This window comes from Melanotaenia boesemani, chromosome 13 (assembly GCF_017639745.1).
Source record: "Melanotaenia boesemani isolate fMelBoe1 chromosome 13, fMelBoe1.pri, whole genome shotgun sequence".
Lineage (NCBI taxonomy): Eukaryota > Metazoa > Chordata > Actinopteri > Atheriniformes > Melanotaeniidae > Melanotaenia > Melanotaenia boesemani.
In genome coordinates, this window is record NC_055694.1 from 29,157,433 (window position 1) to 29,180,994 (window position 23,562).

At 39.8% G+C, this 23,562-nt stretch overlaps 1 protein-coding gene across 3 annotated transcripts; it reads left to right on the plus strand.

Moving 5' to 3' along the window:
* The first annotated feature begins 577 nt into the window (after positions 1 to 577).
* pip4k2ca (phosphatidylinositol-5-phosphate 4-kinase, type II, gamma a) lies at positions 578 to 20,279 on the plus strand. Of its 3 annotated transcripts, XR_006012448.1 has the most exons (11): positions 578 to 793; positions 2,896 to 2,993; positions 6,178 to 6,274; positions 6,356 to 6,505; positions 12,974 to 13,120; positions 13,287 to 13,325; positions 13,435 to 13,548; positions 13,964 to 14,228; positions 17,645 to 17,748; positions 17,829 to 19,015; positions 19,128 to 20,279. XR_006012448.1 is itself a non-coding variant. In XM_042003826.1 (10 exons), exons 1-10 carry the CDS (start codon positions 635 to 637, stop codon positions 17,907 to 17,909), a joined length of 1,254 nt encoding a protein of 417 aa, XP_041859760.1. In that variant the 5' UTR covers positions 578 to 634; the 3' UTR covers positions 17,910 to 20,279. The 3 variants fall into 3 exon arrangements, 2 of the variants coding, with proteins under 2 accessions (XP_041859760.1, XP_041859761.1); XM_042003826.1 differs by having other exon boundaries at positions 17,829 to 20,279; XM_042003827.1 differs by lacking the exon at positions 578 to 793 and adding an exon at positions 1,116 to 1,470 and having other exon boundaries at positions 17,829 to 20,279.
* The last annotated feature ends 3,283 nt before the right edge of the window (positions 20,280 to 23,562 follow it).

The following is a 23,562-nucleotide window of genomic DNA, read 5'->3' on the forward strand; positions in this document are numbered from 1 at the left end:
GAGTGAATATGAATGATTCACTTTGGTAGCTTAAATATTAAATTGTGCTCTAGAAAAAGTGTCGGCTTAACAGTTGTAACTAGGTCATGTGATTCTAAACATATAAACATAGACACAGCATCAACAGCTGCCAGTTATTGCTTTACCTTAGTGTGTCCGCCATACTGGCCGTGGCAACATCACCTGTTACACAAACTTAAGTGAAGGGACTTGTCTTTTTTACCTGAACTAAAACTGCAGGAAGTTTAAGTCTAGTTTATTCAACAGTGAGCATGTACAGCACGCATGTATATGTATATATATGTATATATATATACACACACATTCAATTTGGCCGGTAGAAATAAAAACTTCATAGCCACTTTCTCCCAACTCAGGGTTAACATACTCAGAGTTTTTACTCAACAGGCTTTCTTCATTTATTAAATGTTTATTGTGTTTGTGTTTTAAAAAAGTGGGTTGTTAAAAAGTTACAATATTTTTATTGAAAGAAAGAAAGAAAGTCCATCGCTGTGGAGCAGTCAGTCCTATGGAGGAACCCAGGGAGAGGCTCGTTTAGTTTATCCATCAGGAAGAGGTGTCACCGCCCGCTTCAGCTCTCTCAGCAGGGAACGGAGGAAGGTAGTCTGCCGCCATGGCTTCCCTTGGTAATTCGGGGGCCACATCTACTCCCATGGTAATCCTGGCGCCGAAAACGAAGACGAAGAAGAAACACTTCGTGCAGCAGAAGGTGAAAGTGTTCCGAGCCAGCGACCCGGTCCTGAGCGTCTTCATATGGGGCGTCAATCACTCGGTGAGTCGGTGGAAGCTAATGTTGGTGCATGCTAATGCTAGCTACGGTGTTAGCATGAGCAGCTACCTGCCAGCTCACACGTAGGTTAGCTCAGATAGGAATGAGGAACACAGAAATCACACCTGTCAGAGAAACTGACTGCCCGTTTGGAGAAAAGAAAAAGCGTATATTTATCCACATGGACACTTCTCATGTGATGTTTAAACATCCTTAAACTAACATGTTTTCATCTCTAGTTTACAGCAGAAGTTTTCAGCCTGGGCCCTTCTTCTGACTAAATCAGGATTAATAAATACATAACACTAATGTAACGGATGATCACAGGATGATTATATGGGTCAGTGTGATCCAAATATCGAACCAGTTGTTGTTAACTGCTGTACACAAAACAGGGGCATGTTCCAGAAAGAAGGTCCAACCAACTCTGAGTTTAAAAAGAAACTCTGGGTTAACTTATTATGAGCTGAGCAACTATCCAGTTTTCGGTCCCAGAACAGCTGCTGTGAGTTGGTTCAATCAACTCGGAGTATCTTTCCCCAGAGTTGGGAACCACAACAAAAAGCCATCACCAATGGATCCCCGATACCTAGCTTCACCATGGCAACTGCTGACATAATGCTAGTTATTTCACCCGACCGGAGCAAGAAGTTTTTATTCAAGCATATGGGCAAGAAGAGGTATTTTATAAACAATTTATGTATGTATGTATGTATGTATGTATATATATATATATATATATATATATATATATATATATATATATATATGTACATATATATATATATATATGTACATATATATGTATATGCGTACGTATATATTCATGAACAAATAGTTCATGAATTTCTGCACAAATTCATGAATGTTGTGCAGAACTGTTCAGGCTGTTGGATCCATTTAATTTGAGTCAGGTGTGTTGGAGTAGGTAGGGAAGCATTAAAAACCTGCAGGACACTGGCCCAAGAGGTCCAGATTTGGTGATCCCTGGTCTACTGGGATCCAGAGAGGCCGATGGTAGATCTCTACACATCATACATATATGGAATTTGGATTTCAGTCACGTGTGAGGACTTTCCTCATAACTCGACATTTTCTTTCTGAAATGTTCTGTCAGGGTTATAAAGAAAGATCCCATTTACAAAAGAAATCTAAAAGTACAAAATCCTGCTGTCACATCATCTCAAGTTCACAGCGTGTCATGTTGGATATGTACAGCCTGAGAATGTGAGTGACTGCAATAAGGTTGCAACGATTAGTTGACATTGTTGACAATAGACGACAAAAAAAATTAAAACGAATTTAACCGTTGACTATTGTTGGCCAAGAAAACAAACAAAAAAAAAACTACAGAGTGAGAGATCCTCTTCTTCTTTATCTCTGCGGAGAGTTGCACACGCACAATAAAGTCCGCCAGGGGAAAAATATGGCAGCGGACGTCAAAAGTCTGGGACAACTTCTCATTAAACTTACAAAATACATTAAATTCATGTGAGATTTGTAAAGTGGACCTTGCGTACCAACGAAGTATGTCTGCAATGCTTGAACATCTAAATAGGACCAACGTCGGACTTGCATAACAACCTCATGCAAGATTTTCAAAGCTGAAAATGAAATAAGTCATTTAATAATTATGAGATACATAATCTGATTTGTCGACTAGTCTTTTTAATAGTTGACTATCAGAATAGTCAGTAGTTGCAGCCGTAAACTGCAAAACAGTACTGTTTCATGAGGTATTGATAAAGAAATGATATCACATATGTGTGAGTTCTGAAAAATATTTTTCCTGCGTGAATCATTGTGTATTCATTTATGAATGAAACTTTATTGTCAATGCAACAGGTGCAACCAAAAATTTTTCCAGTACAAACCCGTCCAAGAGTAGACACCAGCAACATATAAACATGAACAGGGTCAGGCAGACTGAGGCAGTAGCCGCCGGGCAGCGCGCCGTTTTTAGGATGCAAAGTGTGTGTTAAACTGGATCTGACATGATCAAGTTGTCCTTTCTTCTCTTTACAATCGATTTGATATAAAAAAATCCCAAGTTAATTCAACAGTCAGAGAGCAAATTTTTAATGAATGTTCCTGTTTCTCTCCAGATAAATGATCTCAACCAAGTTCCTGTTCCAGTCATGTTGCTGCCTGATGACTTCAAAGCCAACACGAAGATCAAGGTCAACAACCACCTCTTCAACAAGTAAGATGCACAGACATTTAGCCAGTCCTCTAGAGGTAAACATCCTTAAAAAAGCAAAACAAAACAACAGTCTGTTCCTGGGCCTGTTCCAGAAAGGAGCTTCAACAAACTCTTGGGTCTAGTCAGAAACTCTGGGTTAACTTACTATGAGCTGAGCAACTCTGAGATTTCGGTTCCAGAACAGCTGCCTTGAATTGGTTCAGTCTCTTCAGTATCTTTTCCCAAAGAACTACAACAATAAGTCATCAACAATGGAGCCCTGTTACCTAGATTAACCATGGCAACCGCTGACAAAAGCTAGTTATTTCCCCTAATTGAAGGGAGAAAAAGTATATGGGCAATACAAAGAGGTATTTTGAAAAAAAAGGGGAACACTACTGCTGCTGCTAAGTAGAGAGAAGCATTATAAAAGAAAACTGCTGCCTGAATCAATGTGGAAGTTTGGATCCACCTGTCCAATGACAAGCTGTAGCATGTGTGTTAAAACTGAGGTCCCTAACCCTGTTCCTCAAGGTCCACTGTCCTGCAGGTCTTAGATGTCTCCCTGCTGCAACACACCTGATTGAATGTAAACAGCTCTCTGACTAGCTCTGCACAAGTCTGCTAACAAGCCATTAATCTAAATAAAATTAAGATTTTATTCTATCCATCAATATTTCAACTCAGAGGTCCCCAAACCTGGTCCTCAAGGCCCACTATCTTGCAGGTCTTAGATGTCTCCCTGCTGCAACACACCTGATTCAAATTAATGGTTTGTTAGCAGACTTGTGCAGAGCTAGTCAGAGAGCCGTTTACATTCAAAATCTTAATTTTATTTAGATTCAGTCCCACTGAGGAAAAACATACATGGAGGCAACTGAAAGTTAAGTATAAAGACATCTTTTAGAAATGTGATGCACTAGGCCATGAATAGATATCTTTTATTTTTATTTCACATGTTTTGATATACAAATTAAATTATCAGCAGCAGTTGCGGTTTTAAGTGATTCAGTACACGTCGTCTCACCGAATAAACTGATATAGATATATATAGATGATGGATGGACGGACAGACGGACTTTATTCATCCCCAAGAGGAAATTAAGTTGTCATAGCAGTCCAGTATAGTACACAAAATGCACAAAAATATTAAATATTGAAAGTAGAAAAATAGAACAGATACACTAAGGGCACCTGTGAGATGATAATATAATAATAGTAAAAGTAACAGTGTAATAATAACAGTAGCAGCAACAGTGCTAATAATAATAACAATAATAATAGTAACAACACTGATAATACTATAATACTAATAATAATAATAACACTGGTAATACTAATAATAATAATAACAACACTGATAATACTAATAATAAAAAAACAACACTGATAATACTATACTATACTATATGTGTGCAAAAGGTGACAGAGTTAGAGCAGGTGTGTAATCGTGGCTCTGTGAACACCCAGCCTCTTTAGTAATGACCTCTTGGGTCTTGCCCTCCTTGTGCAAGGTGTCAATGGTTGTCTTTTGGACAACTGTCAGGTCAGCAGTCTTCCCCATGATTGTGTAGCCAACAGAACCAGACTGAGAGACCATTTAAAGGCCTTTGCAGGTGTTTTGAGTTAATTAGCTGATTAGAGTGTGGCACCAGGTGTCTTCAATATTGAACCTTTCCACAATATTCTAATTTTCTGAGAAACTCAATTTGGGGTTTTAGTTAGATGTCAGTTATAATAATCAAAATGAAAAGAAATGAACATTTAAAATATGTCAGTCTGTGAGGAATGAATGTCTACATTATACAAGTTTCACTTTTTAAATGGAATTACTGAAATAAATCAACTTTTTCATGATGTTCTAATTTTATAATGAGACCCTGTATGTGTGTTAATAGAAGAACAGCACGATAGAAAGCAGGTAAAGTCAGAGAAGAGGTGGATCTTTTCCTCTGATTGGCTCTGATCAGCAGCTGTACACCGTGTTGTGTGAACATCAGACATCCAGAACCACAAGAAACTACACAGGCGGGAATTATAGAAACTGGAATCAGCTGTAAAACCTAAAATATGGTGAAATTTGCTCCTATGTGGCTTCGATCTGTTATCTCCACCATCAGTTTAAGAATTTTTCATGGTTCATGAACCTCATGAAGAAGAAAATCTGGATGAGACTTGAATGGATTTTGACCTCTGCAGCCCCCGTCTGCGTGACGTCACCTGAACTGACAGAGATCAAGTCTCTTCCACAAGTTCAGCAGAGGATAAGAGGCTGACAGAAACACTGAAAATGTCCAGAAATGAAGAAATCCAAAGTTACGCAGCTCTAGAAAACATGAAGAAGCTGCCTGAGTTTGTGGTGAAGCATCAGGCTGAGAATATGCTGCTGATAAACCAGGAGGAGAAAACCAGAGCAGCTTCCATCAGACTCACCCCGAGTGATGGAGCTGAGACTGGAGGCAGTCCTGGAGAAGATCCTGGAGAAAATCTTGGACAAGATCATGGCGAACATCCTATAAAGTATATTAATGTTTGCTGATAAAACTACCGATAGGAAAGGCTGCTGTGCTGAGTAAGCAACTTAGGTTTGAATCTCGACCTTGGGTCTTTTATCAGTGACCCATTTACTGTCAAACAACTGTCCGGTAAATAATAATAACAATAATAATAGATTTATATTGTGTTTTATTACTGATGGTACTCAACACGCGAACAATGGCTCCATTATTCATCCACTCATTCATACTTGATGATAAGCTGCAGATGGAGCCACAGCTGTTCTTGGACAGACTGACGGCGACATGACTGCCAGTTTGCATTAACAGCTTCTCTGACCCCCGAAACATCCATACAGCAACGGTGCTTACGCTGGAGGAAGGGAGGGTGAAATGTCTCACCCAAAGACACAATAGCAGATAAAATGGTAAAAGGACTGTACTTATTTGGTGCTTTTTTAGTTGTGTTGTCCATTCAAAGCGCTTTACACCACATGTCACATTCACGAATTCACACACACACACATTCATACAGCACTTCTACTAATCCTTTAAATGTGGAGCTGAGGGTGATGCTGGGAACATTTGGATGCATCCACATTAAAAAGTTAGATGCACAAGTTCAGCTAATGCAGAAAGTTAGTCTACAGCCCTGTTGGTAAGTGTCTGCACAGGAAATAAAAACATTTCCTCGTCTTGTTCTTTGGCAGAGAAAACCTCCCGGGACATTTCAAGTTCAAAGAATATTGTCCTCAGGTCTTTCGAAATCTGCGGGAACGGTTTGGTATCGAGGATCTGGACTATCAGGTGTGACTCTTCTCCTTTTGTCTGACGAAGGCAGACCATCCTGTGGGTACCAAGGTTTGTTTTTGGTCTTCGTGTCCTCAGGTGTCGTTGACACGCAGCTCTCCAATGAGAAGTGCTGATGATCAGGGGGAAGGTCTGCTCCTTAACTCCTACGATCGTACACTCATCGTCAAGCAGATCTCCAGCGAGGATGTTGCAGACATGCACAGTATCCTGTCAGAGTACCACCAGGTAAGGTTCAACTCTGATGCTACATCACATAATCTCTGACTGCCCACTACTTTTCAGCCAGTTTGAAAAGCATTTTGGGATGTTTATTTGTGTGGGGTGGCGTGGCTCAGTGGGAAGAGTGGTCGTCTTGTAGCCTGAGGGTTGCCGGTTTGATTCTCGGCCTGTCGCTCTCATGTCGAGGCGTCCCTGAGCAAGACCCGGACCCGGACCCGGACGGCTAATCCTGGTTCAGACGGCTAACCAGGATAACCAGGTTAGCCATCTGAACCAGGATTAGCCGTCTGTGGTTCCAGTGAAGGTAAACAAGAAAGTAGTTAAACAGCCTTGCATCAATAAAACTTCTTCCAACACGATAAATGTGAAAAAATTGCATTAAAATCTCCTTATAGGTTGTTAAGTTTAGTTTATTTCTATCTTTTCATGCCAACATAACACAACAATATAACAACAAAGTAAAGTAAGCCTTCGTCCTCTCTGCTATGTGAAGAATAAATAAGTCCTGAATATTAACTCTGGATTTCTCTCAGAGAAAACGGATGGAAAAGGCTGCTGGACTTCTGCCTGGACTGGGGAGGCTTCTTTCTGGAAACATTATAAAAATACTTTTGATCATTTCTTTTTAACCTGAGTAGAGAATTTAGAAACACGGATATAACATGTAGCTAGCTGTGGCTTCCAGCTGCTGCTGTTTGACACACATAAAACAGGAACAGTGGACATAAAGAAACAAGACCACATATCTGGAATTAAATACTTTGTTCTACAGACCATTAAATATTGATGACTAAACAGTCCCTCCAGGATTTCACAGCACTTTTTGTGATTATTGCAGCCTAAAATGCCTGATTTTGCAGCAGCTTTTGAGAAAAAGGATTTTTTGCAAAATCACCTGAAAAACGTTTGAAATCATTAATAAAAGAAAATTTAAAAATCTGATATTCCAACATTTTATTGTAATAATTAAATTGGAAGAATACTTCAGCATCCAGAACGACACTCAAGTCGCATATTGTTTACAAACACACACACACACACACAAACACACCTACACGCAAAAAAAATCAGAACTTTGGCGTACAAAAACAGTAAAACTTCTTTTTAGTATGTGACAAATAACTCAGTAATTTCTGAATAAAGTATTTTCTTGATGCCACATAAACGTGCTTTTACAACTAAACAGTGTTATTAAACTTGAGTTAAAAAACCATAAATGCAACCCTGTTTTCAGCAGATTAAATACACAACAGATGAAAATAAAGTGCGCAAATGCTTCAAATAAACAATTTCTAAGATAAAAGAAAAGTTTTGTATCAGTATCTAAACGGTTCTTAAATTATTAAGAGAATAATAATCTGATAGCTCTAAATTAAAAGGTTCAAATTCACAGTATTTTGCACCTGAATGTAACTTTGCTTCCCTAAATGCTTTTTATTCAACATAAACTGCAGTTAAACTCCAGCTGAACTCTGAGCCCTCCATCTTCTCATAAACCCACACATTTGTGTGCATCCTGCTGTGTCCTGTATTCTGAGCACACTGAATGAAATGATGCAAGGATTCTGTCACAGTGATTTGTCTCGCGTGTTCGCACATTTCTGCTACTTTCATTGGTGTTTTGCAGTGGAATATTTGTCAGTTGATGACTTCCGCTTGTGTTCGACCACAATACTGCATGAGGTACAAAATAATTTACCACCAGTTTCACGTAGACCACGGGGAAACTGTAGAGCTCTGTCCTTAGAGGGGATTTTCGTTGGCAAATGCATTTTTCCTTCTCAGACAAGTTAGCATGTTTGCTATCAGAAACAAGAAGTGAATGTGACTGGTCAGATGATGAGAAGGAGTGTTTTGATTGGTCAAAGTTGCATTAAAGTTGCGGTGATTGGATAAAATTGCAGGGCATGCAGAATTTGCGGCGATTGGCTGAATTAGCGTTAATAGTTGCGATGGCAACATCGCGAATTCCTGGATGGACTGACTAAAAGGCATCAAGCTCACGCAGAGGCGGTTATGTTGGAACAGAAATGATCCATGAGCCGTCCTCCACAATAACATCTTCCTCATTTTTTCCTAGAAGCAAAGAAATCCAACCAGGAGGATTTAATCTGTTAGTTCGGGGAGATTAACTCTTCCTCTGCTGTATTTTCACACGAAAACATGGAAGGAAAACAAAGCAACACAAGCGGTAACACATGCATGTTGCTTAGCCTTGCTTTCCTTTCTGATCTGATGAGATGGTTCACACATGATTCCACATGGGAAGTCATGATGTTGAAGATCTTTATGATTAATTAATCATGTATATCCTGCTATTAATTGGGGAAGTAATCGTGACATCTCTAGTTACGAGGCTGTGCTGCTTCTAGAAAATGTGCTTCTCTGGATTTATGTTTAATCAGTTTCATGAGAATAATCAGCTTGAGCTGGAATCTGGTGAAACCAGCTTCTCTCTGGATATATTATATACCATGTTTTTTTTTCTAAATCAGTCTCTCCTATCATTACTTTCTCTTACACACAAAGACGTTAAATGTTAATTTTATTCACTGTCACCACATTCACAACGATGCAGTTCTCCCACTTCTGTTCACCTCACCATACCAGCAACTGGACTTCCTCTCCCTTTACATAAACAGTATAAAACACCATGAAACAAATAGAGAAGTACTTATTAACCAGTGTTACTATATTTCAAACGTAACACACTGTCTTTCAAAAAAACAAACAAAAAACTGTTATCTTTAGGAATAAATTCTCAGCTCGAACAACCCACTCACTTTTTGTTCAAAATGAACAAAATAAAACAACTTGGTGTAGTCGGTGTCCAAAAGAAACACTTTTCCCTGAATAGGAGCTGCATTTAACACTTTAACCCAGTTTCCATTGTCCTTCATTTAATGCCTCAAGTAACTTGTACATAGCTGGCCCCTTTTTGGTAAAGTTGTTCTTTGGTGTTGCTCAACTTTCTGTCCCTAAATAAGTTCCTTGATGCCTCTTATCTCCAAGCAGTCTATTTTCGGTGAAGCATGCTCAGCACTGCCAGTTGTTAGTTCAGAAAACAACGTAAAAAAAAAGCATTGTCACTTCATCAGACATTGCCAATGTTTCTCCAGCGAGTGTGCTCCGAGTGTGAGTGCCTCCATCTGAAAGACTACCAAACGTGGCATCGCTGAACATCTTCATCTTTAGAGCTGTGTCCCTGCCTAAATGTTCTACGTTCAGGACTTGCTGTACAGCCTGCAGAGGATCCATGTGTATGGACTGCAGGTACTAGATGTAGTTTTTCTGGGGTATCTGAGCTTTTCTGTGAAGAGACACAAAATCCTGAAAAGCAGATCTCATTTCAGATATTACAGGTGTGGAAAAACTGTTTGACACTTGTAACTCCTCAAAACCTCTTGCTATTTCCACTGAGCGTCTCTTTAAGGGTGCACACCCATCTAATGGAGATGCACTTTTGTCGCTCCTCTTGGACTTCTACAAACATATTGTTGTCTCTCCAACTCTTTATCTCTTGTCGTTTGGCTTGGTTCAGCAATAAGTCTCATGTCATAAATGCATCATCTCGAACCTCTGTTGTAACATCAGTGGTGACAGCTGGTTTTAAGTGAAGGCTCAACAGCTGGACTATGTCAGATGAATTTGTGTTGCCTGCAGCACTACTGGGCTCCATGAGTACCACATTATACCAGTTTATATATTTTCCTGTAGCTTTGCTGGGACGCCCTATGACTTGTGCTGTATGTAGAACCCTACTGTCACCATCTTTATACTTCAGAACTTGTCCCTTTTTGAGGTGAACATGATTTTCTGGCTCTATAACTTTGCGTTCCCCCATGTTAGTGTCTCTTTCTGCTTTGTGCTGTATGACAAAGGTTGCTCCTACTTTTGAAGTGTCCTCCATGTTGTCATCAGTGACTCCTGTCATCTGTCATCACTCCTGCTTTATCAGCAGCATATTCTCAGCCTGATGCTTCACCACAAACTCAGGCAGCTTCTTCATGTTTTCTAGAGCTGCGTAATGTTGGATTTCTTTATTTCTGGAGATCTTCAATGTTTCTGTCGGCCTCTTCTGCTGAACTTGTGGAACAGACTTAATCTCTGTCAGTTCAGGTGACGTCACGCAGACGGGGGCTGCAGAGGTCAAAATTCCTCCAAGTCTCATCCAGATTTTCTTGAAAAACCATGAAAAACTCTTAAACTGGAGGAGATAACAGATCAAAGCCACATAGGAGCAAATTTCAACATATTCCAGCTTTTACAGCTGATTCCACTTTCTATAATTCCCGTCTGTTGTTCTTCATGGTTCTGGATTTCTTTGATTTCACCTGTCAATATTTTAAACACAACACGGTGTACAGCTGCTGATCAGAGCCAATCAGAGGAGAAGATCCACCTCATTTCTGACTAACTGCTTTCTATCACGCTGTTGTTCCTCTCTGAGCTCAGTAAGGAGGGAATGAGCCCATAAAAGTCCTCCAGACCAGAGAAATGTTAGACCAAGAAAAATACATTAGTCCAACTCAGCAGGTTTCTGGTGGCTCTCTAGATTTCTGACTAACACATGACTTGGACTGTAAAGACCTTGGTAACTGATTCTCTGAAGTTAATCTCGTCGCTGGCACTTTCACCATAAAGAAATCCTGAGTTTCTACCTAAGATACAATGATTCACGTAGGGACAAGGGTTCTGGTCGCATGTGCAACCAAAATGTTTGTAGGCTATTCTAGATTCCTGACATCAATTCTCATCCTATGCTTAGTCCAGTTAAATTAACAGGTCAGGAAATGTACTGACTACTTGAAATCTCTGGTCCCATTCTGTTTTAAATGAAGCGTTATTTGAGCTGTATTGGTTGCAGTATGAATGCCAAAATAATATGATAATAATCATTTTTATTTATAAATCCCTTTTTAAAGCAAATGTTACAAAGTGCTTTACAAATTAACAACATATCAAAAAAAAAATTAACAGCAGTGGTACAAGTAAAAGCAATTTTTGATTTTTTTTCTCCCCTCTAGGATACAGTAAACCTGATGAGCAGAGAAAATTCTCCTTTAAATTAAATCATGTTTCCTCTTTTTATTTATTATGTGACACAAGGAAATAGCAGCCAAACATACATTTTTTTCTGTAAAGAGCTGCCATGAAAAGGAAAAAGTTGAACCTGGTAAAGTTGAAGCTGTTGCTGAGTTTCCTGCAGGAAGAAGGCAGTTGATTTGCTTCATCCCAGAACAGCTGAACAGCCATGGTTTGATGAAGTCCTGCAGAGAGTAGCTCTGACTTCAGGCAAAACATGGTTCTGTGCAAACGTTGTGCAGCATAGAGAAGTGGGAGGAGATGAGGAGAAAGGAAGCTCTTGTTTCAGTCTGAATGTTTTTCTGTGTGGTTGGTCCTTGTGGGCCAGGACAGAAGGCCACTTTCTGCTGCACTTCTATTCATATTTAGAAGATGTGAATAAGAAAAGGTGAATGTTGGTGCACAGAAAAATTTCTGCTCTCTTCAGATGTTTCTTGTCCTGTTTTGACTGATAATTGACCGATCAAGGGATGATATTTATAAATATTTATGGATGGAAACGACTCGACAGGTCACATCTGACCTGGTAAAGTTTGAAATGACCAACCAGCTGATTCCGGTCTGAACCAGCACCCACTAACTAATGTTGATTTTCTTTATGGTTAATGTAGGACAAAACTGTTGCATAAATCCACCGCTAATGACTGGAGCACATAAAAAAGGTAATAGTGTATTCACTGAAGTGGACTTCAACCAAATAAAAGTGACAGTTAAAAATTTATTGTATAAATAAAATAACCATTTAATACGTTAAAAGTGGACTGAAATATATTAAAATCACAGCCAAATAGCCCTGGTTTTGTTTCTGGGTTTCATGTTCCTGTATCTTCTCCTGATGGGATGAGGGTGAACATGTCATGAGTGAGTCCTCTAGGATCCCAGGATCTTTTCAGTTGTATGAAGCAGTGGTGTCAACCTCAAAAGTACTGATGGTGGCTGTAGAAAGCAGCAGCCCCGTCAGCAGTCTGAACAGTAGCGGGTTTATCACCCATCTAATGGAGCTGGCAGATGCAGCTCTGACTGCCGGCTATCTTGGGAAACATGGCAGCTCTCTTTGTGGCATGTGGTGCTCTGCTGTCCAGAACCTCAAACCTGGAGAATAAAAAAAATATTAAAAGAATAAAAAGTATTCATGCTCTTTATGTACATACACTGAAAAAGAAGCCATCCAATTTGTTTGTACACGTACAATGACACCATGGTAACTGATTCATTCATTCATAAACCAATCAAATTTCAGAACATGATGTTTTCTAAATGAACTTCCATGATGTTGTGGAGCTGTGTGACTGAACTACCCTGCAGCAAATGTGTGGAACTGGTCAGACTGGTTTGCTGCTGATGGTGCATCTGATAAAACTGCTGCATGCAAATGTTTCCCTCCTGCAGCACATAGTGAAGTGTCATGGCAGCACCCTGCTGCCCCAGTTCCTGGGGATGTACCGGGTGACCGTGGACAGCGAGGAGACCTACCTCATCGTCATGAGGAACATGTTCAGCCACAGACTGCTGGTCCACAGGAAGTATGACCTGAAGGTGAAGAAACCTGTCACAAACATTTACTCATTAAAACTAGTCTTTTTTAAGCACTGCATTTTAAGTTCACATAAACACATTTCCTGTCTTTCATAAACAAAATAAGCTACATAAAGATAATCCTCACTTTCATTTTAAAACGTTAAATGTATCCTCTCATTTGCAGGGCTCTCTGGTGGACCGTGAAGCAAGTGATAAAGAAAGGGTAAATGAAAACGTTTGGCTAAATTCCATGTCATTGTTCCACATTACTCGTTTGCTGCTCGACGACTCCTCACTGCATCCAGCTGACTAAAGATGTTTGCTTTCTGAAGGAAAAGGAGCTTCCCACCTTTAAGGACATGGACTTCAGGAACAACATGCAGAAGGTTTATGTGACGGAGGAGCAGAAGGAGAAGTTCATGGAGAAGCTGAATAGAGACGTGGAGGTGAGGTGTTGTTGCTGACCTTGGCCACACGATGGTAGCATCAGCTCAGCGTGGCTCCACAAAATGCCATGTTTCCTGTCAGAGAGATGAATTTAGATCCTGCTACATGAATAATAAGTCAACATGTTTGTAATTTATTACTATTATTATTATTATTAAGTGAGTTTTCTTGTGGTTGTTGCTGCAGTTTCATCAAACGTGTTTAGAAATTAATCATTATGGACCATGATGTTAATAATAGGATTTCCCACAGCTTTCCGCTGAGAAACATCAAAGTTGTCGAGTGTAAAGGGGTTCTGATTATTTTTACACTTTTAATCGGGCAGACCAACTTTTTAACACGTCAGAGTTTCAGGTTTTTCTGCTTTCAGAGGAGTGATGCAGCTAATTTCCTGACACTCTTTCACATCTCCAGTTTCTGGTGAAATTGAAGATCATGGACTACAGCCTGCTGCTCGGCATCCATGACGTCGGCCGGGCCGAGCGGGAAGAAGAGGAGGGTGAGGAGGTCTCCAATGAGGAGGAGGCGGAAGCTGAAAATGGACTTGCGCTGGGACCTACAGGGGGGTCTTACGGTACCTCTCCTGAGGGGATCGCTGGTTACATGTCGTCCTGCAGACCTCTGGGACCCGGCGAGTTTGATCCCTACGTGGACGTGTACGCTGTGAGGAGTTGTCCAGGTGAATGCTTGGTTCACACCACAAAATGTTTCCATCGGGTGTAAAACTACTGAGTCTCTGTCCAAAACCAGTCCTTAGAATGAATCCATGAAACTCCTTTCTGAGGTTTGGAGGATCCATCCGCAGAAATGGAGCTTAATCTTCACAATTATATTTTATAATAAGAAAGATGGAGATACATGTAGAGGAAGAGAAAATCAGGAAGAAATGGTGCTTTCCAATAAAAGAAAAGTGGAAAAAACATTTAATTCTGAATATTTAATCCTTTTGTGATTGTTGAAATTTTTAAATATTGATAAAAAATACAAAGTTAGTCTAAAACTCACAAAAGAATATTCTGGCATAATGTGAACTGCATTTAAAATGTTGAGATTTCCGTTGGTGCCCCTCAGATTGAAATTTGCTTAATGAAAAATTGGTAAGAGTAATGCAGGTTTGGCTTTGATGAATCTTGGACCATCCAGACCATCACTGTGGCAGGTTTGGTGCCACTGGAGTAATCTGTTATGGATACACATGTTGAGCTCATGTGCATCTGACTTCTGTGGAGTAGAAGTCAGCAATTGAGATGTTTGGTGTGATTCAAGGGATAAAACCTGCAAATCTTAGCTTTGTAGGACAAACGAGTAATTTTTCCAGGTCAAGTTTCAATTGTTCATAAACTACATCCACCTTCCCCAATCATTACCATGAGAATTTCCTCTCCGAATGACAAGGAGAATTTGCACATTAAGTTTGGATCCATGCAGCTGTTTTTGCAATATAAAGTACTCACATTTTGGCGCCCCCTAGTGTTTGACTTTTTTCAAAATGTGCACACATGTCTAGCAAGTTCCACTCTTAGTCCATGAATTTCATGTCATTATCTTCTGTTTATTACTTTCAAAGTTTTTGCACAATGTTTAGATGCACATTTCTTCTTAGTAATGTGAACATTTAAAAATGTGTCGAAACAAATCTTTTTCCCCTGCACTGAAGTTTGATGAGTCAAAATTTGACAATGACTGGGTTAAAGCCCTTTGACCAGTTAATGATAATAGGTTTTAATATTTTTTGCAAAATTAATTAAAAAAAAATTTGTTTCAAGTTCTTTGGTTCACCTGATCCATCAATATTCAGGGTGCAAGCTGATTTAAAATTTTCCTTCCCAAGAGATAGTTTGGGGATTGTAAGCCAAAATGTACTTTTTCTGCCATGGCGCCACCTTGTGGCTGACAAGTGTCATTTTTTTCTGACCGTGATGCTGTGGTATGGACTAAGCCTTGAGAATAACTTTCTCAAACGTCTTACAGTTTAGGCTGGCCAGCGCATTTCAGAGGTGGAGGAGGAAAATAATAATAATAATAATAATAAACTAACCAAATTCAGTAGAGTTCCAGCATGCTGGAGCGCTGGTAAATCGCAGGCCCTGCCCTGCTGTGCAGACTTGGACCCCTAATAAATGAGTCAGAAACACAGGAGTTCTAAGGCCAGAAAGTTATATAGAGCTACTTTAATACCTGTCCTTAATTAGTTTTTTGTACAAAGAGTGTCTTTAATGTGATTCGTGAAGATTCTGCAGCAGGTGACGTCTGTGTCAGAGTTTTTGTTCTTATTTTAGCAAGACAATGTCAACCTACGTTTGCTGTAAAATACAGTGACATGGCAATTTTAAAAACCTCTACCTGCCCTACTGGCAGTCTGTACTTAGGTAAAGTGTAAATAAACAGACATAAAGGTACTCCAGTAAAAATAAAAGTAAGACATTAATATAAAGTAGTCATCCATAATAATTTGAAATAAGACAAACAAAAAAAAACCCACAACGTGACTGTTTACCTTCCCTGGGAACGCAGATGTAAATTAGCTGGCGGGTAAATGTGGTGCAATGCGTCTTTTCTTCTCTGAGAATAATGTTTTTGGTTCCCAACAAATATAAAGAAATTAATGAATAAATGGACTGAAATGTAAAATGCAACTTACTGTAGAAATGCAATTGAGTAATGAGATATTAGATACGTACAGAGAGATGTATATGTTGGGAAGTAAAAGTCAGAAGTATCCACAACTAAATCTAAAGTAAAGTAGAAATACGTTAAAAACATTCAAAGTACAAAAACAACGTATTTATACTTTGTAACATTCCACTACTGGAAACAAAACATAGGAGGAGAAAGTCCAGCCTTCTACTCTCCCCACGTGCCCTCCTTATCTTTACAGAACATATAAAACCAACCAGATTAACCAAAGAGCAACGGAGTAAACTACGACAACCAGCCGAAGTTCTGCTGCTTCTGTTGGGTTCTGATTCCAGCTCCAGGTCTCGTCCATGTGCTGCCCTTGTTCAAATTTGATATCGGATGACTTTACCTTTTTTTTCTCTGCAGTATTTTTTTTTATTTTATTTTATATATATTTTTGTCTCTTAGTCTTAAATGGTTGCAAGTGTGCTTTAAATCTATTATTTTTAAGAAATTTTAACTGATCCAGAATAAGTGAACGTAACTGGGATGCTCTACATTTACATGGAAAAATACTTCATCTATCCACTTAAAGTCAATCTGATCAGAGATTCCTACTGACATGTTTACATGGTTGCTAGATGAAGTGATCAGTTATATTTACATAATGGACAGATTTAATACGATCATAATGCTGTTGACATCTGCAGTGCCTACTAGTTGGGGAAAAGAAGTGTTTTTTTTATTTATTATTTATTTATTTTTTATTTTGCTGCCGCCATTGTTCAAGTTTTCCCTGATACTCATTAGGTCCCCCGGGGGTGGGGGCATGCGCAGAAACAACATACACCAACATATGATCGGAGTGAGTGTATACATGGTTATTTTTTCCTGCTGATCCAGTCGTGAAAAGTTTTAAACCACACCTCTTAATTAGATTGAACATTCTTTCTGATTGAGGCCGATTGGATTGGACCTTTTTTTTCTGACGGGAAGTTCGATCGGATTAAAGATGCTCCATGTAAACGTAGTGACTCTGAGGAGGAACACATTCGACACTCGAAGGACAGTGTTGTCTCTGTATCTGGGTAACTAAGGACACTTCTGAGTGTACATGACCATGAATTGGACGAGCAGGTGGTGTAGAACATGTGGAATTTATCAGCAGCTGATTACTGACTAACCTGCTGCTACTGACCTCTGCATGTTTGGTAAATAAAGATTTTTTTTGTGCTTATGTGACACAATTCTTTCATAGGCCAGCAGCTGAAATATGGTGTTTTCAGAGCTGCTCCAGTAATCACACAGATTTAGCTGCAGCACAAGATCTAAAAGTCAGAGTTTCTTGAAAATCTGTCCAGTTAAAAACTGGAGGACTCTGTTGAAATGATGGGGTGAGTGTGTCCAAACGTTTGTGACTGCTGCCATTAACACACACACACAAAATAATCCAACTGGTTCTGTCTTAAATCCCAGGAGCCCCCCAGAGGGAAGTGTACTTCATGGGTCTAATCGATGTTCTGACTCAGTACGACACCAAGAAGAAAGCCGCTCACGCAGCTAAAACCGTCAAACATGGGGTGAGCACCTCAGCAGAGCAGCGTCTTCCAGATGATGATGAGGACCTGATCTAACTCTTCGTCTCTTTTCTGTGTTGCAGGCTGGTGCAGAAATATCCACCGTTCACCCCGAACAGTACGCCAAACGATTTCGTGACTTCATCTCAAACATTTTTGCATAAAACTGAAGCGCCTACATGGCCAGGAGCCATTCCAGCTGAGAGCTGAAGTCTTTGACCAACATTAATATGCAGACACAGATCGTCATTTCAGTTTGATGATCTGAGAAAAAACTTGGTTTGTAGCAATATAACTTAATACTTCTGATGCATATATTTATTTTTAAGATTTAAGATGTATTTCTGTAGGTGTTGGTAGGTGTAACTGATAGTTTAACTGGAAACTAAACGTTGATCGATGTCAAAAGTGTTCACATTTCATCTTTCTCACTTTCCTGTTTGTATCCAAGCCTGAACTGAACTTTACATAAATGCTAAAAAGAAGCATTTTCTTGCAGAGTTGGATGAAAACATAGATATTAGACATGTCTGTGCAGTAAATGGTTAGCTTAGCTTAGCATTGAGGGGCCTTTCTCTGTCCAAAGGTAATAATCACACCTGCTTCCAACAAAACAACCCATGATGAGTTTCTCCACTCATTTATTATTTAGTCAGAAACAATAAAACTATTGATTATATCATCAAAGAATCCTCAGATTTACTTCCTGTAAGCAGATTCCGGTGTCTTTTGACTATAAAAACTAGTATGAGTCTTTGTTTGGTCATCCTTGCATCATCTGTCAGGTTGTGGACATAAGAACTGAGAGCAGGCAGACTTTTGGACAAAGACAGGCTTTTTCTTCATTTCCAGTCTCTAAGCTAACTGACTACAGTTCTAACTATGCAAGAGACAGACACAGATGCTAGTTTTCCTAGAAATATTCCTTTAAATGTTTAATAGGCTGGTATTGATGATAAGCTGTTGTCTAGATCAGTGTGCAGTAAGTTATTCTGTGTAGCAGCAGGCTGTCTGAACGTTGAGTGCCAAATGTGTGAGAGAGAAGCTTTAATGAAGCAGAAGTTGCACTTTGCCTGGAATCGATTGACAGAGTTTAAAAACCAAACCCAATGTGAACGGATCAAATTCTGGTTTCGACTGCTCATTTTTATAATATTTCCAGAACCGCATTCATATGTCAAAGTATTTATCACGTCAGCATGGCTGGTGCAAAATGTGGTGCCACAGCCCACAAGAGGCGGCACCACACCTAGCTGTGGTACCGCCTCTTGTGGGCAGGCAGACTTTTGGACAAACACAGGCGGTTTCTTCATTTCCAGTCTCTAAGCTGACTACTGTTAAAGTTCTGTCTATGAGGAACCACAGCGGTTCGTCATAGTTAGAGGGCTGTGGTACCGCCTCTTGCAGGCTGTGGTACCGTCAGCTCTTGCGGGCTGTTTTACTGCCACCTCTTACAGGCTGTGGTACCATTGGCTCTTGCTCCTGCCCACTTTTGGGAACAATTCTGCCTTTAAAATTAAGCATGCCATTTGTTATTGTTCAGAACATCAGGATAGTTCCAGAACCTGTTCTGAACACACTGTAGAGTTTTGTGTGTTTAGGTGTCAGTGTGATGACTAAGATGTAGGAAGTGTAGCAGTGAGATGACGCATCACCGACACTTAGGCTTTAGTTCTACTAAAAGTTCTGTGTTTAACAGCCGGGTTTCCATCTGTACTGATCTTTAGAGAAGCTGCAGTTAAAATGTGAATCGGACATGTTTCCAGTAAATAAACTAAACCACGAAGTGTTCCTCGAGGGTGGCAGAGTAAACTCTCCACTGATGACCGTAATTCAACAGCAGTCCTAAGTGTCCTGACTGGAAACTGGAGCTGTGACCTGGAGGACAAAAATATTCCAGTTGATTTCCACAAGGGAAAATTGGTGAGAGCTCTTCATCAGGAATTACTTTCATCTCTGGGAGAATGGACTGATTTATCATGTCAGGAAAGACAGCAGCCAGTTAGGTAATTTTTTATTCCTAATGCACATCAAGTCTGCTTTGAAATGGTGAAAAAAAAACAATTTACATTTTCAATCTTTTTTTATTTTTGTTTTTTGTTTGCTTTTTTTTCTTTTCTTTGTTTTGTTTTTTTTAAACACATCTTCTAAATGAAATCATAAACAGGCCTGGAAACCCGGCTGTGATGGTAACACTACATTACAGCAGCTTGGCCTTAACTTAGTGAAATGATTCCTGAACCAGGCGGAGTGATGGACTGATTCCTTGTGTGATGACTCATGTTCTCCTTCATTAACCATGTATTTTTGCAAATCAGCTTTTGGACCAAAATATATTTTACAACAGTTTTCTGGAATGTTTGCCTTGTTATTCCTGCTTCGGTGTGTTAGTGTGGATGACATTGATGGAGAACTTTGATCAATAAATCAGCTGCAAAAAGACAAACAGGAAATGGGCGCGTGGCCACTTTAATCTGGACAAATCTCACTAAGTGTTAAATGGTTTGAAACAGAATAAAAAGGTGTGTTCCTGATTCTACAAGCTGCTTTTTGACATTTCTGTCTTTGGAATACCTCAACCTTGATGTATACAGTTTCATTCCATTAAGAGGTATCAGGATGAATCCTGGAGGCTCCATCAGAGACGTTAAAAAGTCCAAGTCAAGTCTCAAGTCACTTTTAGTTGTAATGAGTCATCTATGACGCTTGCTGTCTGGTCTGCATATACTAATATTCAGAGAATTTAAAATTCCCACTCTGCCTTTATTTACCAGCATTTAGTAACAGCTCGGAAACTGACACATGCTCTGTCCCTCTCCTCTGAACAAGTTCCTTGCTTTACTGAATTTGGAAAACCTGTAGATGAATATGAAAATGTATTCAGATTAGTACATATGTTAACATAATTTTGTCAATTTCTCTCTGCACCCAGAGAGAAATTTAAAATACTACTACTGTAGTTCATAACATTTTTTTTTTTCCTGAATATAGATGGAAGGGCCAATATGCTGCACCTTAGTGCAGGATCACCACCTGTCCTGCTGGTTTTAGATATTTTCCTGCCATATACATATATATATATAAAATATACATATATAATATACATGCACAAACATGACGCTCTAATTTCTGTCTCTAGATTGAATGTAGGTATAAAATACTAAGAGTGATAAACATCTGGGCCGGTGCTGTTGTGAGGAAACAATATCATGGGGATCCAACCACACTAGGAGCCAGTCTAAATTAAAAGCAAGTCATAAATAAGAAAGCCCAAGACCATTAAGACATTTAAAAACTACTAAAAGAACCTTAAAATCAATCCTGAAATGCACGAGGAGCCAGTGCAGCAATTTTAAAACTGGTGTGATGTGTTCCCGCCCTCTGGTCCTCATTGTAAATCTGTTTGTATTCTGTATAATGACAATAAAGGCTTTCTATTCTATTCTATTCAATTCAATCCTGTGTTCCTCTCCTGCCTCTTCTGTCCCACATTTCGTCCTCTGCTTAAGGAACTCTTAAACATCTTAAAAGTCCTCTTTTCTGCTCTTAACAGATCTCACCTTCTTCAGAGCTAAGACTCTTTAGGAATAGCTTTTATCTTTACTAGGATCTACTTTTCACTTTTAAGGGAAATTCTAAGACATCATAATTCTCCAAATTTTCTTAGAATTTGTCCACTAAGAATTTTTAGGAATATGGCTCCAGATTGTGCTGATTGTTAGAACCAGAACTGATGAGTGTGACATCCCTGCTGTAGGAGGACTGGTAAGATGTGCTAGGTCGGTGTCAATGTTTCTGCTGACTGCTTCCTTCCTGTTTCATCAGAGGAGAGGAAGTCTGCTGACAGGTTCCTACATTTCTTACCAGGCAAACGAGTGGAATTAGACAATAGACTTCAGACAGGATGAGCAACAGGACAGAAGGAGGAAGCGGTTATGGGGTCACTTAGCTACAAACTGCTGACCATCCTTTGAGTCGGTAAGAACACTATGGTCCAGGGAGCACATCCCAGTAAACATCAGGAATCATGGCCAAAACAAACGTTCCTGTGTTCCCTCTGTATAATGCTGACCAAAGTTTTAACTTCAGCAGCCTGTTGCAGAGATGTATGTGGCCTCACTTATCAGGAGCTGCCTCATCACAAATGCACTTTGTTTCACTAATCCATCATCGTTCACATCCAGTCTGAGCCTCTTCGAGGTTTCCACAAGCTCATTATCTGCTCTGTCAACACCTGCACAGGCTGAACTAACAGCAAACTGCAGCTCCTTGTAAAAAGTGCTGGTTTAATGAGCGTTTGGAGGATGTTTAAAGGAAGTTAAACAGCCGCCTTCCTCACTGAGGTTAATGTTTCACACGCGACCCACCTTCTGCTACGCTATGCTTGTCACGGCTCAGAGAGGTGGAGGCGGGCTTCCTGTCATTGTTCTCTGTTATGTTGGAGATCTTTCAGCTCCATCTCTGCCACTAATAAACATACAGAATCATGCAAGCTCATTCACAAAATAATTTGCAACCCCAGTCTGAACATATCTACCCAAGAGGCGATATCCGAATGATCTGGACCCATTAGGTAGAAGATGCTCCCTGTATCCTGAATAAAGTGTAAGATTTAATGTTAATGATTCTGAGCTTCCTGATCTGGACTGCAGGCAGGCCAGTTCAGCAGCCGGACTCTTCTCCTGTGAAGCCATGCTGCTGTGATGGAGGCAGGATGTGCTTCAGCATTGTCTTGCTGAAATCTGAAAGGCCTTCCCTGACAGAGACTTTCTCTGGATGGAGCAGATGTTGCTCTAAAACCATCATGTACTTTTCAGCATTGATGGAGCTTCACAGATGTGGAAGCTGCCCACGCCATAGACACTAATGCAGCCCCATCCCATCAGAGATGCAGCTTTTCACCTGTCCACTGATAACAAGCTGGATGCTCCCTCTCCTCTTTAGTCTGCAGGACACGCCGTCCATGCTTTCCAGAAAGAATTTCAAATTTTCATCTATCTGACAGAACAGTTTTCCACTTTGCCTCAGAGCATTTTACATGAGCTTTGGTCTAGAGAAGACGGCAGTGTTTATGGATCCTGTTCACATATGGCTGTCTTGCATGATAGAGCTTAAATTTTGTGGAGAAGAGTGTAGGTATAGGATTGAACTGGCTGAATTAATAAAGTCAACACACAAAACAAAACTGAGGCACACATGTTTACAGAAAAACGACAGAACCTTAAATGCTTCCTTAAATGGGATTAACTGTAGTGCCCCAGTAAAGAAGGTCCCTCACTGTCCATACATACATACATACATTCATCCATAGTTCCCTGAAGGTCTGGGCTGGTGTCCTCCATTAACAGAGGAAATGCCCTCTTTAAAGAAAGTGGTAGTGTGATGTAAGAATTTACAGGTCAGGGATCAATCTGAGGCCTTTCAGTCTCTAAATAGTTGTTCAGGCCAAAATTTGTAAAATAGAACAAATTCGGAGAAAATTGTTCTATGCCCGAAGTGTAGTTTGGTGTTTGAGAACTTTAATTTCTGAACTTAGCTTTAAGTTAGTTGTTTCTGATGTGTGAATATGGCTGAAAGCTCTCCCCTCAGTTCATGGATGAAGTTAGGGTCTGATTATGATTAGTGTGCAGGTACAGCTTCTATTCCCAAGCTGGACTGCATCATACTTCCCAGGAAACTAAGAAAAGAGATGGTCACATCTACAACCATGTACTGAGGCTTATGAAAGCACAATAATGCTCTGAATTCCACTAAATCACTGGTTCCCAATATGGGGTCCCTGAAACCCAAAGGGCGTCCCGGAAGAGCAGAGGGTGT

Excerpts from the sequence above, each read along its gene's own strand:
- pip4k2ca (XM_042003826.1), top strand. The coding sequence starts at position 635 with ATGGCTTCCCTTGGTAATTCGGGGGCCACATCTACTCCCATGGTAATC. Across the intron at positions 6,506-12,973 it reads TCCTGTCAGAGTACCACCAG|CACATAGTGAAGTGTCATGG; the intron begins GTAAGGTTCAAC and ends TCCCTCCTGCAG. Across the intron at positions 13,549-13,963 it reads AGCTGAATAGAGACGTGGAG|TTTCTGGTGAAATTGAAGAT; the intron begins GTGAGGTGTTGT and ends TCACATCTCCAG.